The sequence below is a fragment of the Heptranchias perlo genome, chromosome 9, assembly GCF_035084215.1.
Source record: "Heptranchias perlo isolate sHepPer1 chromosome 9, sHepPer1.hap1, whole genome shotgun sequence".
NCBI lineage: Eukaryota > Metazoa > Chordata > Chondrichthyes > Hexanchiformes > Hexanchidae > Heptranchias > Heptranchias perlo.
The window spans coordinates 31,856,518-31,869,935 of record NC_090333.1 but is presented as its reverse complement, the minus strand read 5'-3'; the positions used below and the strand labels follow the sequence as shown (position 1 = coordinate 31,869,935).

The window sequence follows — 13,418 nt, the reverse complement described above, 5'->3', positions numbered from 1 at the left end:
TTTCCCGTAACTCCATTTCTGAATCTCTCCAATCATGTTTCTGACCCCGCCACAGCACTGAAATGGCATTAGGATGGATCAAAGTTAGCTCAACGTAGAGTGAACAATTCCTAGTGGAGGATCAGAAAATTGAGCCTGTAGGAGCAGACCAGATATTGGAATAGAGGCAGTTCACCAGAGAATACAGTAGAAAGCGGTGGCAAAGGTGCAGGTCACAGTAAAGTCAGCGGAGAAAAGTTTTTGTTCCTAATTTTAAATAAGACAGCACTGCTGTCAATCACAAAGTAGTCAGAAACAGGAAGAAAATTGAGGCAGTCCATGTCACTCCATTCAACTTTAGGACAGGAGGATCGATTTGATGGGGACACAACAGATTAAAACAAGTTATTGAAATGAAAAATAATTAAAAGATGGTAAAAAGAGCATGGATTAAAAAGCAGCAGATAATACACCTGTTAAAATTTGTTTTAATTATAATTTTTAGGACAATATTTTAACTACAGTACTGCTCCTTTAAATCCAATTTTTAAACACACTTACTGGTTTCCACATCGGGTCAATCAGAATCAGTTTTTACATGCAGACTGTGACTGATAGTGATCACTTTCTGCACAATTGAGTTTTTAATAGAAATTTGTTTGTTCTAAACCAGTCTATAATAAACCACCTGAGAACCTGCGTAAAATGGATGGATTTGAATCAGAAACTGCCGGAGGGAGTCAGGAATAGGTTTTTAACAGATGGAAGTGAATCTCATTCTGCCTGAGGTGTGGTGAAAAAAAAAAATTCTGATCACTGTGAACCATTTTTAAAGCCCTAGCAGTTAGAAAGCCAGACAAGGCAAAAAAGAGAGAGAACACGTTTAACCCTGTCAGCGGTATATTGTACTTTGGTGCGTGTTGTATTAACGAGAGCCATAAATACAACACAAATGTGTAAACTGTTCTTGGTCTAAAAAGTAAAACATCTGTTACAGGGAGCATTAATGTATATTTTATTTTTGCGGCAAAGAGCGAACTACACTAATTGAAACTGAACTTCACCTCTAAAATCAATTAAATAAAAGTTGCAAGAATGTAGGAATTTTATTTGAGATCCTCTCAATTTGCTCTGGCTGCTGGTGATCTGCAATCACCTTGGGTCAGGCACACTCTCAATTACAATAATGAGCCTGTAACATCTGACATAGATTGTGCAGCATCAGTGAAAAATAATCAGACTGTGGGTTGGCAGGGAGGGAGTGAAACTCCAGAATTCCCATTTTGTTGGGATTCCAAAAGGGACTCGGCAAAAGATAAAGATTGTATCTTTTTTATTGTCATTTTTGGGAAGGGGGGAGTCCAAAAAAAAATCACTTTGCTCATTCTTAGAAGTACACTCACTAGATCAGTGAGAATGTTAGTTGTAGACTCAAAAGGTTAGTAAACATGTTTGCTATAGACCAGGGGTGCCAAATATGTAGCTCACGGAACAACGTGCTCTCCTTAAGAATGGGACGTGAATCTACTGGACACTGCTCCCAACAGCCTGGGAGAATTGTGCCTTTTAAATTTTGCGCTCCTGCTCCGTGGCGTCAGCCCTGCCAGCACAGAGATGCACGACGAATTAGTAATTTTTTTTTTAGTTTGCGGTCCCATTCTGACCTTGAAAGGTGGTCTGGCTGTGCATAAGGAAGTATCCAAGTCATGTGGGCTGCCAGGAAAGGGATTGAGACTGCCTGATACCTCGAGTTCCAGGCAGAGACCATATATTATCTACTGAGATTGACATATGCCCCACAGGTGTTACAACCACATTTGTTGTGGGAAAGATTATTCTATTAATGAGAAGAGCCTGACAATAAAGTATTACTACATGACCGTACATTGAAAATTTTTTAAAATGTCCCATAAAAGTGGCATTAATAAAAACGTAATTGTGCTTTCAGGGCTTGAGCAGAGAGCATAGCACAGTGAACTGGTAATGGACTGAGCTGGGAACAAAGTGAGAATTTTTAAAATGGGAAACCAATGGTATGTAGTTCAGAATTTTTTTAAAAATCAGAAATTTAAACTTTGTTGAAAAAAATTGCAAGTCAGTTCGCAATTAACTGTCAGTCAACTGTAAGTAGGTCGCTAGCCAGGTGTTAATTAGAAATCGTGTGGCTGGGGGTTGACTGACCAGTTGAAACTGGTTTGTGTCTGAGTGAATTGGGAACAGAGTGACAACTTTTAAAATGGGAGTTTGGTGACAATGGGAATTAGGTTCAATTATTTAATTTTCCGGTAACACTTAACCATATGGTGGATTAAGGAGCTACTAAACTTAACAAAAATATAAATTAATAAATTAACAAGCAAGGGTAAAAACCTTACTAGCCGCTTTAAGTAAGGAATAAAAATTAAATAAATACTGACATTAATAAGACTAATTAAACTAAACTGAGCAATAAAAAGTACCTAAAAGAAATCAAATTAAATCCATTGGATAATCAAAATTTAGTATTAGAGGTGAATCAGTTAACAATGGAAATAGGTAAATAAATAACTGCTGTACAATAAATGAAAAATAAATAAATAAAGCAAGCACAGATAATAGCAGCACAAGCAGTCTGTCGAGACTGCAAAATGTGTGACTTTTTGGACACTGAGACTGTGAACAGGGAGGAGGTCCTGCTGAGGGACTATCAGAAACTAGGCACTAAATTAAAAAGCAGAGCCTTGAAGGTGGTAGTCTCCAGCTTACTACCAGAACCACATGCTAATTGGCATAGGGATAAACAGATCAGGAGAGTAAATGCATAGTTGAAGGTTTGATATGGGAAGGAGAGGTTCCATTTCATGGGACACCAATTGGACACAAACTAGAGTCTTAAACTTAAATAAAGCCAATTAGATAGATATGAGGGGCGAGTTGTCAAAGGTAGATTGGGAAATTAAATTAAAGGGTTTGACAGTTGAAAAGCAATGGCAAAGATTTAAAGAAATATTTCAATATTCTCAACAAGTATACATTCCATTGAGAAATAAAAACTCCACGGGAAAAGTGATCCACCCGTGGCTAATTAAAGAAGTTGGAGAGTATTAGATTGTAGAAGAAGCCCATAATGTTGCCAAGAAGAGTTATATTCCTGGGGATTGGGAGAGTTTTAGAAACCAACAAAGGATGACCAAAAAATTGATAAAAAGGCAGAAAATAGAATGTGAAAGTAAACTAGCAAGAAATATAAAAACGGATTGTAAGAGCTTCTATAAGTATGTAAAAAGGAGGAGAGTAGCAAAAGTAAACATTGGTTCCTTAAAGGCTGAGACAGGAGAAATTATAATCAGGAATCAGGAAATGGCAGAGGCGTTAAACAAATATTTTGTACCTGTCTTCACAGTAGAAGACACAAAAAGCATACCAAAAACAGTGGGGAACCAATGGGTAAATGAGAGTGAGGAACTTAAAACAATTAATATTACTAGAGAAAAAGTACTGGACAAACTAATGGGACTAAAAGCCGACAAATCCCCTGGACTCGATGGCCTACATTGTGGGGTTCTAAAAGAGGTGGCTGCAGAGATAGCGGATGCATTGGTTATGATCTTCCAAAATTTTCTAGATTCTGGAATGGTCCCAGTGGACTGGATGGTAACAAATGTAACCCCGCTATTGAAGAAGGGAGGGACAGAGAAAACAGGGAACTACAGGCCACTTAGCCTGACACTGGTCATTGGGAAAATGCTGGAATTCATTATTAAGGAAGTGATAACTGGGCACTTAGAAAATCATAATATGATTCGGCAGAGTCAACATGGTATTATGAAAGGGAAATCATGTTTGACAAATTTATTAGAGTTTTTTGAGGACGTAATTAGCAGGGTAGATAAAGGGGAACCAGTGGATGTAATCTATTTGGATTTTCAAAAGGCATTCGATAAGGTGCCACATAAAAGGTTGTTACACATGATAAGGGCTCATGGGGTTGGGGGTAATATATTAGAATGGATAGAGGATTGGTTAACGGACAGAAAACAGAGAGTAAACAGAGAATAAACTGGTCATTTTCAGGTTGGCAGGTTGTTATTAGTGGGGTGCCACAATTAGTGGGCATCAGCCATTTACAATCTATATTAATGAGTTAGATGAAGGGACTGAGAGTAATGTATCCAAGTTTGCTGACGATACAAAGCTAGGTGGGAAAGTAATCTGTGAGAGGACACAGAGTCTGCAAAGGGATATAGACAGATTAAGCGACTGGGCAAGAAGGTGACAGATGGAATATAATGTGGGGAAATGTGAGGTTATTCACTTGGTAAGAATAGAAAAACAGAATATTATTTAAATGGTGAAAAAATATTGAATGTTGTTGTTCAGAGAGACTTGGGTGTCCTCGTACAAGAAACACAAAAAGTTAGTATGCAGGTACAGCAAGCAATTAGGAAAGCAAATGGCATGTTGGCCTTTATTGCAAGCGGGTTGGACTACAAGAGTAAGGAAGTCTTAGTACAATTGTACAGGGCGTTGGTGAGACCTCACCTGGAGTACTGCATACAGTTTTGATCTCCTTAACTCAGAAAGGATATACTTGCCTTACAGAGGCTGCAACAAATATTCACTAGATTAATTCCTGGGAATGAGAGGGTTGTCCTATGAGGAGAGGTTGAGTAGCATGGGCCTATTCTCCCTGGAGTTTAGAAGGATGAGAGGTGATCTCATTGAAACATATAAGATTATTAGGGAACTTGACAAGGTAGATGCTGAGAGATTATTTCCCCTGGCTAGAGAATCTAGAACTAGGGGGCATAGTCGCAGGATAAGGTGTCGGCCATTAAAGACTGATATGAGGAGGACTTTCTTCACGCAGGGGGTTGTGAATCTTTGGAATTCTCTATCCCAGAGGGATGTGGATGCTGAGTCACTGAATATATTCAAGGCTGAGATGGATAGATTTTTGAACTTCAGGGGAATCAAGGGATATGGGGATTGGGCAGGAAAGTGAAGTTGAGGTTGAAGATCAGCCATGATCCGATTGAATGGTGGAGCAGGCTCGAGGGGCCGTATGGCCTATTCCTGCTCCTGTTTCTTATGTTCTTATGACACTGGCACCAGTACTGGGACAGAAAGGAGCTGTACCGCTGCAATGGGCCGCACCTGACCCGGGCTGGAACCAAAGTCCTAGCAGAAAGGATAAATTTGACGGTAGAAAGGACTTTAAACCAAAAAAGGGAGTGCAGGGTTCGACTGGAAATAAAATGTAAGAAAAAGAGGGGATAAGAGGTGGGGGGGGGGGGGGGGGGGGGGAGGGATACAAAGTAGATTCACCAGAATGATACCAGGTCTTAAGGGGTTAAATTGTAGAGTAATTTGAGACATGATATATGGTAGCATGCTTGGGAGGAACAGTTCCCAACGCTTTCCACCACTGTTTTCCTTGACTCTTGTCTGGGTCTGTTGTAGCCTGATTGATAGTGATTGATTGCCATGATTAGTCAACAACTCTGTATTTTTGTGTCATGTGATGGCCAGAATGGTACAAGGCGAATTCGAAGGACCAGGGTCTTTTTTTGTTTAGCAATTCCTATGTTCTTGTGAGATTAATGACCAATAAATCTATTATTTTGTGATGTTATTTGAGGATACACCTGGAAATTCCCTCCTCTACCATATTGCCATAGGATCCTTAACATCTATCTGGACCTCCAGAACAGGCAGACAGGGCCTTGTTCTAAAGTGTCATCTGTGTTAACTGTATCCATGTGATTTATAGCAATTAATGTTAATTGTATTCAGCTGGAGCGTATCAATTGGGAACTCTCTTGTATCCATTTATAAGAGAGCTGATCTAGGGTGTGGTGTGGGTGTAAATGTGGAGCTCTGTGAATGAAGGCTTGGAAGCAACTGAAGACTAGGCTCTAGTATGCTATCCTTCATCACCTGGCTATCTAGTTTTATAACAATCCGAAGGACTGCACCTCTAACAATTCATCAATCCTTCTTCAGTACTATACTAAAGTGCCGCCCTAGGTGATGTGCTCAGGTTCTGGAATGGGCCTTGAACCCACAATCTGCTGACTCAGGCAAAAGTGCTACCAATTGAATCAAGCTGACATTTATAAATCTGAGAGTCAGTTATGTTTAGTTATATTACAAAAAGAACTGAGGAGGGAAATCAATGCAAAGTTTTCTTCATTTAAGTGTTAAAAATACATTTTAAACATTTAAATCAATACAAATTTGTAGTGTGAAATAAAAAGTTGAATGTAAATGTCAAGAGTAAAAATAAAGCATTCGTGGCTTGCCATTTCTTCGTTATGAGAAAAGCTGTGAATAGCATCTACATATCTTCATCACAATAAGTTCAATGGAAAAGAAAATCAGGTGGGATGTGTAACAGGTAGCCCATCTGCTACCGCCTGTTTAGCGCCCCCGCCGAAGTTGAATTTCACTCCCATTATGTCTTATCTCCTGTCTAGCAGGAAAAGCAAACATGCCAAGATCGTGTGGGAGATGCTCCATGGACCTGCTTTTACTGAAGTATGCAAGTCATATTAAATTTTGCTTGTATGAGGCATTGCTGCAATAATCAGCTTTTAAATATCATCACTGCAAAATTTGGAGTAACAACTTTCTTTCACAAAACTATCTCAGGCAACATATAAATAAAAAGGAATTGCTAATTATTGAACAGTATCGTAGTTGGACTATTCAGTTAGTCTATTAAATATCCAGGTCGCAAATTTTAAATGCAAATAATATAACTAACACTTTTCTTTCCACGTAGCTCCATGGTTATATTGTCGATTTTAGATGAATGGTAACTCTAACGTACTCACCAATCCCACTATGTAGTCTGCCAATGTGTTGCAAATTCAACTCTTTGATCATGAACGGCAATCCACTCTTTGGATAATTTCCTGTTGCAGAGCCGTACGCCTTGGGAGGTCAAAAGGAAGGAAGATGAATAACTAACAAAGAATTATGAATACAAAAGCAAAATACTGCAGATGCTGGAAATCTGGAATAAAAAACAAACAGAAAATGTTGGAAAACACTCAGCAGGACAGGCAGCATCAATGGAGCAAGAAACAGAGTTAACGGTCCAGGTCGATGACCTTTCATCAGAACTGGAAGAAGTAATGATTTAACAGTTTTTTAAAAATCAAGTACAGAGCCAGGGACAAGAGGGGCGGCGGGGGGGGGGGGGGGGTTCGTGGTGGAAGAGGTAAGGAAAGAACAAAAGAGGAAGGTTTGTGATAGAGTGGAGGGCAGGAGTGATTAAATGACAAAAGGAATGATGGTACAAGGCAAAAGGGGGTGATAATGAGACAAGAAACAAAAGATGGGTCCAGAGGAGATGTAAATGGTTACAGCAGAATAGCAAGGGCGGGGGCAAGCATGGGAAATCTGGCATGGAGGAGAAGGCTTCTAAGGCCTTCTCCACAGGAGAATTATGAATTCCCTGGGGGAGGGCGGTGAAATCTCGAAGATGATACGAACTACTCAGAATTAGCAGTAAGATTCTTCTTTTATCTAGCTTGCTAGAGTAAATGAGCAAGGCATGATAAATAATGCCCCCTCAATCATTCCTACTAAGTTATTTGGGTCATACAAAATTGAACACATTTTTCCTCTGGAACTTTAGCACCACTATGCACTGTGTATATGTAGTGACGCTCCAAATTTCAGAGGAAGCCATTGCATTTACCTCCCATCAAGAACAATAACAACTTGCATTTATATAGAACTTTTAATATGAAAAGTGTCCGAAGGTGTCAGGAGAGATTAGGAGGGCTGACCAAGAACTCGGTTGAAGAGATGGGTTTTGCGGAGGTTATTAAAGATGAAGAGAAAGGTACAAAGGCAGAGAGGTTCAGGGAGGAAGTTCCAGAGAATAGGACAGAGACAGCTGAAGGCTTGCCATCAATAGTCAGGCAAAGTGAGGACACATAGAAGGCTGGAGTCAGAGGACTGGAACATTTGGGTGGGAATATAGGGCTGGAGAAGACTGAGGAGATAGGGTGGGGAAAGCACATGGGGGAATTTATAGACAAAAACATTGGGAATGGGAACCCAGCGTAGGTCAGCGAAGATTGGGTGATGAGCAAACAGCGCTTACTGATTCTATTGGAATTTATGGAGTGGAGGATGGGAGACCAGCAAGGAAATTATTTGAGTCTGGTGATGACAAAGGCAGGTATGAAAATTTCAGCAGTGGAGGGAATGAGGTCAGGGAAAGGGAGGAGGCTGGCAATGTTGCAGAATTGGAAATAAGTGGTCTCCGTGTTGGCTAGGTTGTGGGGTGTAAAGATCAGCACAGGGTCAAACAGAATGGCAAAATTGCAAATGATTTGGTTCAGGTTGAGGTAGTGGCCAGAAAGAGAGATGGAGTCAGCAGCAAGGGAGCACAGTTAGTGGATGGGGTCAAAGACAATGGACAATAATTTGCAGTAGGAGTGAATCTGATGCCCTTAGTTAGACTTGCCCTTGCCCGTTTAATCTCGACGATATTTTGCGCTGCAAGTTGCTGGAAGTGTGAGTTGAAAAACTCGCAGCGAGGGCATTTGGGACCTGAGTGAACAGGGCAAGCAACTGTGTATCTCCCGAACCAACTGTATCGAAGGATTGTGAAATAAACAGCACAAGAACTGACAAGGAAGTGTAAATTAGAGTGCGTGAATTCAGTGCCAAATCAGGTGCAGAAAGACAAATAGAGAAGGAAAGAAAAATTGGATTACGAAAGAGAGAAAAGAGACAGATAGGAAAAGTAAAACAAAATGTTTTAATTTTAAATTTAAAATTTTTTAAATATCCAACAACAATTAAAACCTGAAGGACTCCACACTTGTAATAGTTAATTTTCAGTGCCAGAGGTTGATTGGCAGTTATTAACAATTAGCATATTGTTAATTCAGGCTTAATTAAATATGCGTGGACCTTGCAAACTGTGGCCCCATCTCCAACCTCCATTTCCTCTCCAAAGTCCTTGAACGTGTTGTCGCCTCCCAAATCCGTGCCCATCTTTCCTGCAATTCCATGTTTGAATCCCTCCAATCAGGTTTCCTGCCACAGTACTGAAACAGTCCTTATCAAAGTCACAAATGATATCCTATGTGTCTGTGACCGTGGCAAACTATCCCTCCTTATCCTTCTTGACTGGTCTGCAGCCTTTGACACAGTTGACCACACCATCCTCCTCCAATGCCTCTCCTCCGTAGTCCAGCTGGGTGGGACTGCGCTCGCCTGGTTCCATTCTTATCTATCCAGTCGTAGCCAGAGAATCACGTGCAATTGCTTCTCTTCCCGCTCCTGCAATGTTACCTCTGCAGTCCACCAAGGATCTAACCTTGGCCCCTTCCTATTTCTCATCTACATGCTGCCCCTTGGCGACATCATCCGAAAACATGTCAGGTTCCACCTGTATGCTGACGACACCCCAACTGTCTCTCATTTGTCACTCTGCTTGTCCGACAGCAAAAATTTCCTCCAACGAAATACTGGGAAGACTGAAACCATTGTCTTTGGTCCCCGCCGCAAACTCCGTTCCTTAGCCACCACTCCATCCTTCTCCCTGGCCACTGCTTGAGGCTGAACCAGACAGTTCGCAATCCTGGCGTCCTATTTGACCCTGAGATGAGCTTCCAACCACATATCCGCTCCATCACCAAGACTGCCTACTTCCACCTTTGTAACATCACCCGTCTCCGCCCCACCTCAGCTCATCTGCTGCTGAAACCCTCATCCATGCCTTTGTTACTTCTAGACTCGACTATTCCAATGCTCTCCTGGCTGGCCTCCCATCTTCCACCCTCCATAAACTTGAGCTCATCCAAAATTCAGCTGCCCGTATTCCAACTCACACCAAGTCCCATTCACCTTTCACCCCTGTGCTCCCGGTCCAGGAATGCCTCGATTTTAAAGTTCTCATCCTTGTTTTCAAATCCCTCCAAGGCCTTGCCCCTCCCTATCTCTGCCCTACAACTCTGAGATCTCTGCGCTCCTCCAATTCTTGCCTCTTGCGCGTTCCTGATTTTCATCGCTCCAACATTGCCTGCCATGCCTTCAGCTGCCTAGGCCCTAAGCTCTGGAATTCCCTCCCGAAACCTCTCTGCCTCTCCACCTCTCTCTTTTAAGATGCTCCTTAAAACCTACCTCTTTGACCAAGCTTTTGGTGAAAAGGTTAACCCACCTGTCCTAATATCTCATGTGGCTCTGTGTCAAATTTTGTTTGATAATGCTCCTGTAAAGCACCTTGGCATGTTTTACTACATTAAAGGCGCTATATAAATGCAAGTTGTTGTTGCTGTTAAATGGCTCCAGTACGGGCAGCTATCCAAGCAGCATGTGGCCTCCTTATTCTTCCTACCAAAATGCACCACCTCACACTTATCTATATTGAAATTAATTTGCCAATTACATGCCCATTCTGCAAGTTTATTAATGTCTTCTTGTATTTTATCGCATTCTACTTCAGTATTAACTACACCCCTCAATTTGGTCTTCGTCTGCAGATTTTGAAATTGTACTTCTGATTCCCGAATCGTTAATGTAAATTGTGAACAACAGTGGTCCCAGCACTGATCCCTGTGGAACTCCACTTCCCACCTTTTGCCAGACTGAGTAGTTACCATTAACCCCTACTCTGTTTTCTGTTTGGAGTTAGCTTGCTATTCACTCTGCTACTTGTCCTCGAAGCCTTTTGAAAATCCAAATATACTGAATCTACTACATTACCCTTGTCTACTCTTTCTGTTACTTCTTCAAAGAATTTGATAAGGTTGATCGAGCATGACTTTCCATTTTGAAATCAGTGCTGATTACTTTTTATTATATTTTTGGTTTTCTGTTACATCTTTGATTAAAAATTCCATTATTTTTCTTACCACCAATTTATAGTTCCCTGGACTTGTTCCATCTCCGTTTTTAAATATAGGAATAACATTTCCATCAGTTCTCTGGCACGATTCCGTTTTCTAATGAATACACATACACACATATATACCCCTACATATATATACCCATACATACACACACACACACACATTATATATATATATAATAGTGCCTCTGCTATTTCTTCCCTAACCTCTTAATTCGGGCTGATTCAATCCATCCGGACCAGGGGTTTTATCCTCTCTAGTTTATCAATTATCTCCCCCCCTTTCTATCTTAAATGTCTTTATATCATTTTTGATCTCTTCTTCTAATGTCTTGTTAGTCTACCTGGTAAATACTGAGGCAAACTAACTATTCAAAATTTCTGCCATTTCGTTGTCATTACCTGTGAGTTTATCTTGTGCAACCCTTAGTGGGCCTATCCCGATCCTGATTTTTTTTTTGTTATTTATGTGTCTGTAGAATTCTTTACTATTTCTTTTTATATTCCTTGATAATTTAATTTTATACTTCATCTTTGCTTTCCTAATTGTTTTTTTGACTTCTTTTCTAACCTCTTCAAATTCCCTTTTGTCATCCTCTCCTTTATTGTCTATGTACTTAGAGTATGCCTTTTTCTTTAGTTTCAATTTTACCCTTATCTCTTTATTCACCCATGGTGTTTAATTATTAGCTCGCTCGTTCTTGTTTTTTTTCGAAAGAGGAATACATTTCTCCTGAACTCTATCAATCCCCTTTTGAAATATTTCCCACTGCTGTTCTATCTCTTTGTCTGTCAGAAAAAAATTCAGCTTTACCTTCTCTAGTTCCATTCTCATCCCCTCAAAATTAACTTTTTTCCAATCTATTACTCAACTTCAGTTTTGCAGTTTATACCCCCTTACTATAGACTGATGGTAATAATTTTTCATCATTTAAATTCTCAAACCCTTCAAATCTTTGAATACTTCTCTGCTGTAGGGAAATGCAGCAGCCAATTTGTGCACAGCAAGGTATGGAGGGGAGCTTGAAACCATGGACATATGATTCTGGAGGCAGGAGTGCTACTACTGAGCCAAGACTGAAACCAAATCTCATCAAATATTCATATGACTCTCTGTTGCACCCCAGAGGAGATAACAGCCTCCAAATCACTCCCATATATCTGTTCTCTTTTCTAATATATGCTGTGGAATTTGTGTGGATGCTCTTATTCTCATTTGTGCCATTCTTTTCATCAGAGGCAAGTGTCATGATGGACACTGAAGACACTGTAATATATATATTACACCCCCTACACTTTTCTTCCCCTTTAAGCAGGGCAAGCTCATCAACTGATAACCCATAACTGATCATGAAGAAATAATATAGTCAGAACATATATAAAGGATAACAAATAAGATTGAACGTGTTACAAAGCAGTAATACATCAATGGGTTCAGATGATGTCATAAATCACAGTTTTTAATTCACATCTTCCGAACCCTAAAATGCACTGTATCTTTATAAAACACTCCAACCTTTGATATTTTTTTATAATATACTGGGGGTTGTTTTATTCCATTTTCAGTGAGACTTTGTTTGCTATTTGCAGGCATCATGAACTGAAGTGCTGTTCTAGCTCATGGTATAAATTGCAGTGACATCAAGTTTTATTTCACTGAATGTTACAGGAAAAGGATACCTTGTGAATATTATAAACCTTTATCTTTCCCCCCTAAACATAATAAACAGTATAAATTTCATAGCATTCTTCAATTTGATAACGGTTCCAGTCTGACAGGCATAGCAAGGGTATAATTTTTATGTTTTTGACTGAGTTGAGTGCTGATTTTTTTTTAGAAAAAGCTGTTAGCAGTCATCTGATAAGTCCAGGGCTGAAGTTCTGGCAAAGAATCATGGTCATAAGCAATCAGATATGCATCTTGTCATTTTGCTCAATGGTCAGGGAACATGCTAGCTCCAGGCATCTCCATGAATAAGACTACTTGTACTCCAGTATAAATGTCAGCAACATGTCCTACTGCATTCTGAGCAGCCAGTAGCCATAGGGGATCTAGAATGTAACACAAGGCAGAAGAAATGCAGTAGAGCAGTTGTCTGTGTGCTGTATCATTATAATGTAATAGGTCGCAAAGGTAAATGATGCTTTTTAAAACATGTTGAATTCTCGATTCAAAACCTGAAAATTTGTTTGTTCCTTGCATCTGTAACACACTATAATTGATGCCTGTTAATGGAGGAGGGGACTGTAACCGATGGAGATATTCCTTTATAGGAAAGATTTTCTTAGACACCAATTGATTCCTAAAGTATTTAAATCAGTGCAGTTTGGCTTTGTTTTATGGACATAGCCTGATAAATGAGATGATTTTGTTCCACCGGTGTATTCCAGTTAACCAGCTTCAACTGTATCAATCACTTCACTGTTTTACACAGCGCATTTTTGAGAACTACCATGGACGTTTTATTGTGAAGGTGGGAGAGATAATCTTAGGAAATATACATAGAAACCTGAAAAGACTGCATTGTTAGGACTGCATGAGGTTTTATCAGTTGCTCCTCTAACTACTGCACTACTG

The 13,418-nt window shown here is 40.0% G+C and overlaps 1 protein-coding gene across 1 annotated transcript in view; it reads right to left on the bottom strand.

Moving 5' to 3' along the window:
* The window catches only part of LOC137325251 (ERI1 exoribonuclease 3-like), a 322,541-nt gene that overhangs the window by 163,695 nt on the left and 145,428 nt on the right, over window positions 1-13,418 (bottom strand). Inside the window, exon 7 of the mRNA XM_067990123.1 lies at window positions 6,798-6,897. Coding sequence (XP_067846224.1) covers window positions 6,798-6,897 — 100 coding nt within the window. The remainder of the gene's footprint in view (window positions 1-6,797; window positions 6,898-13,418) is intronic.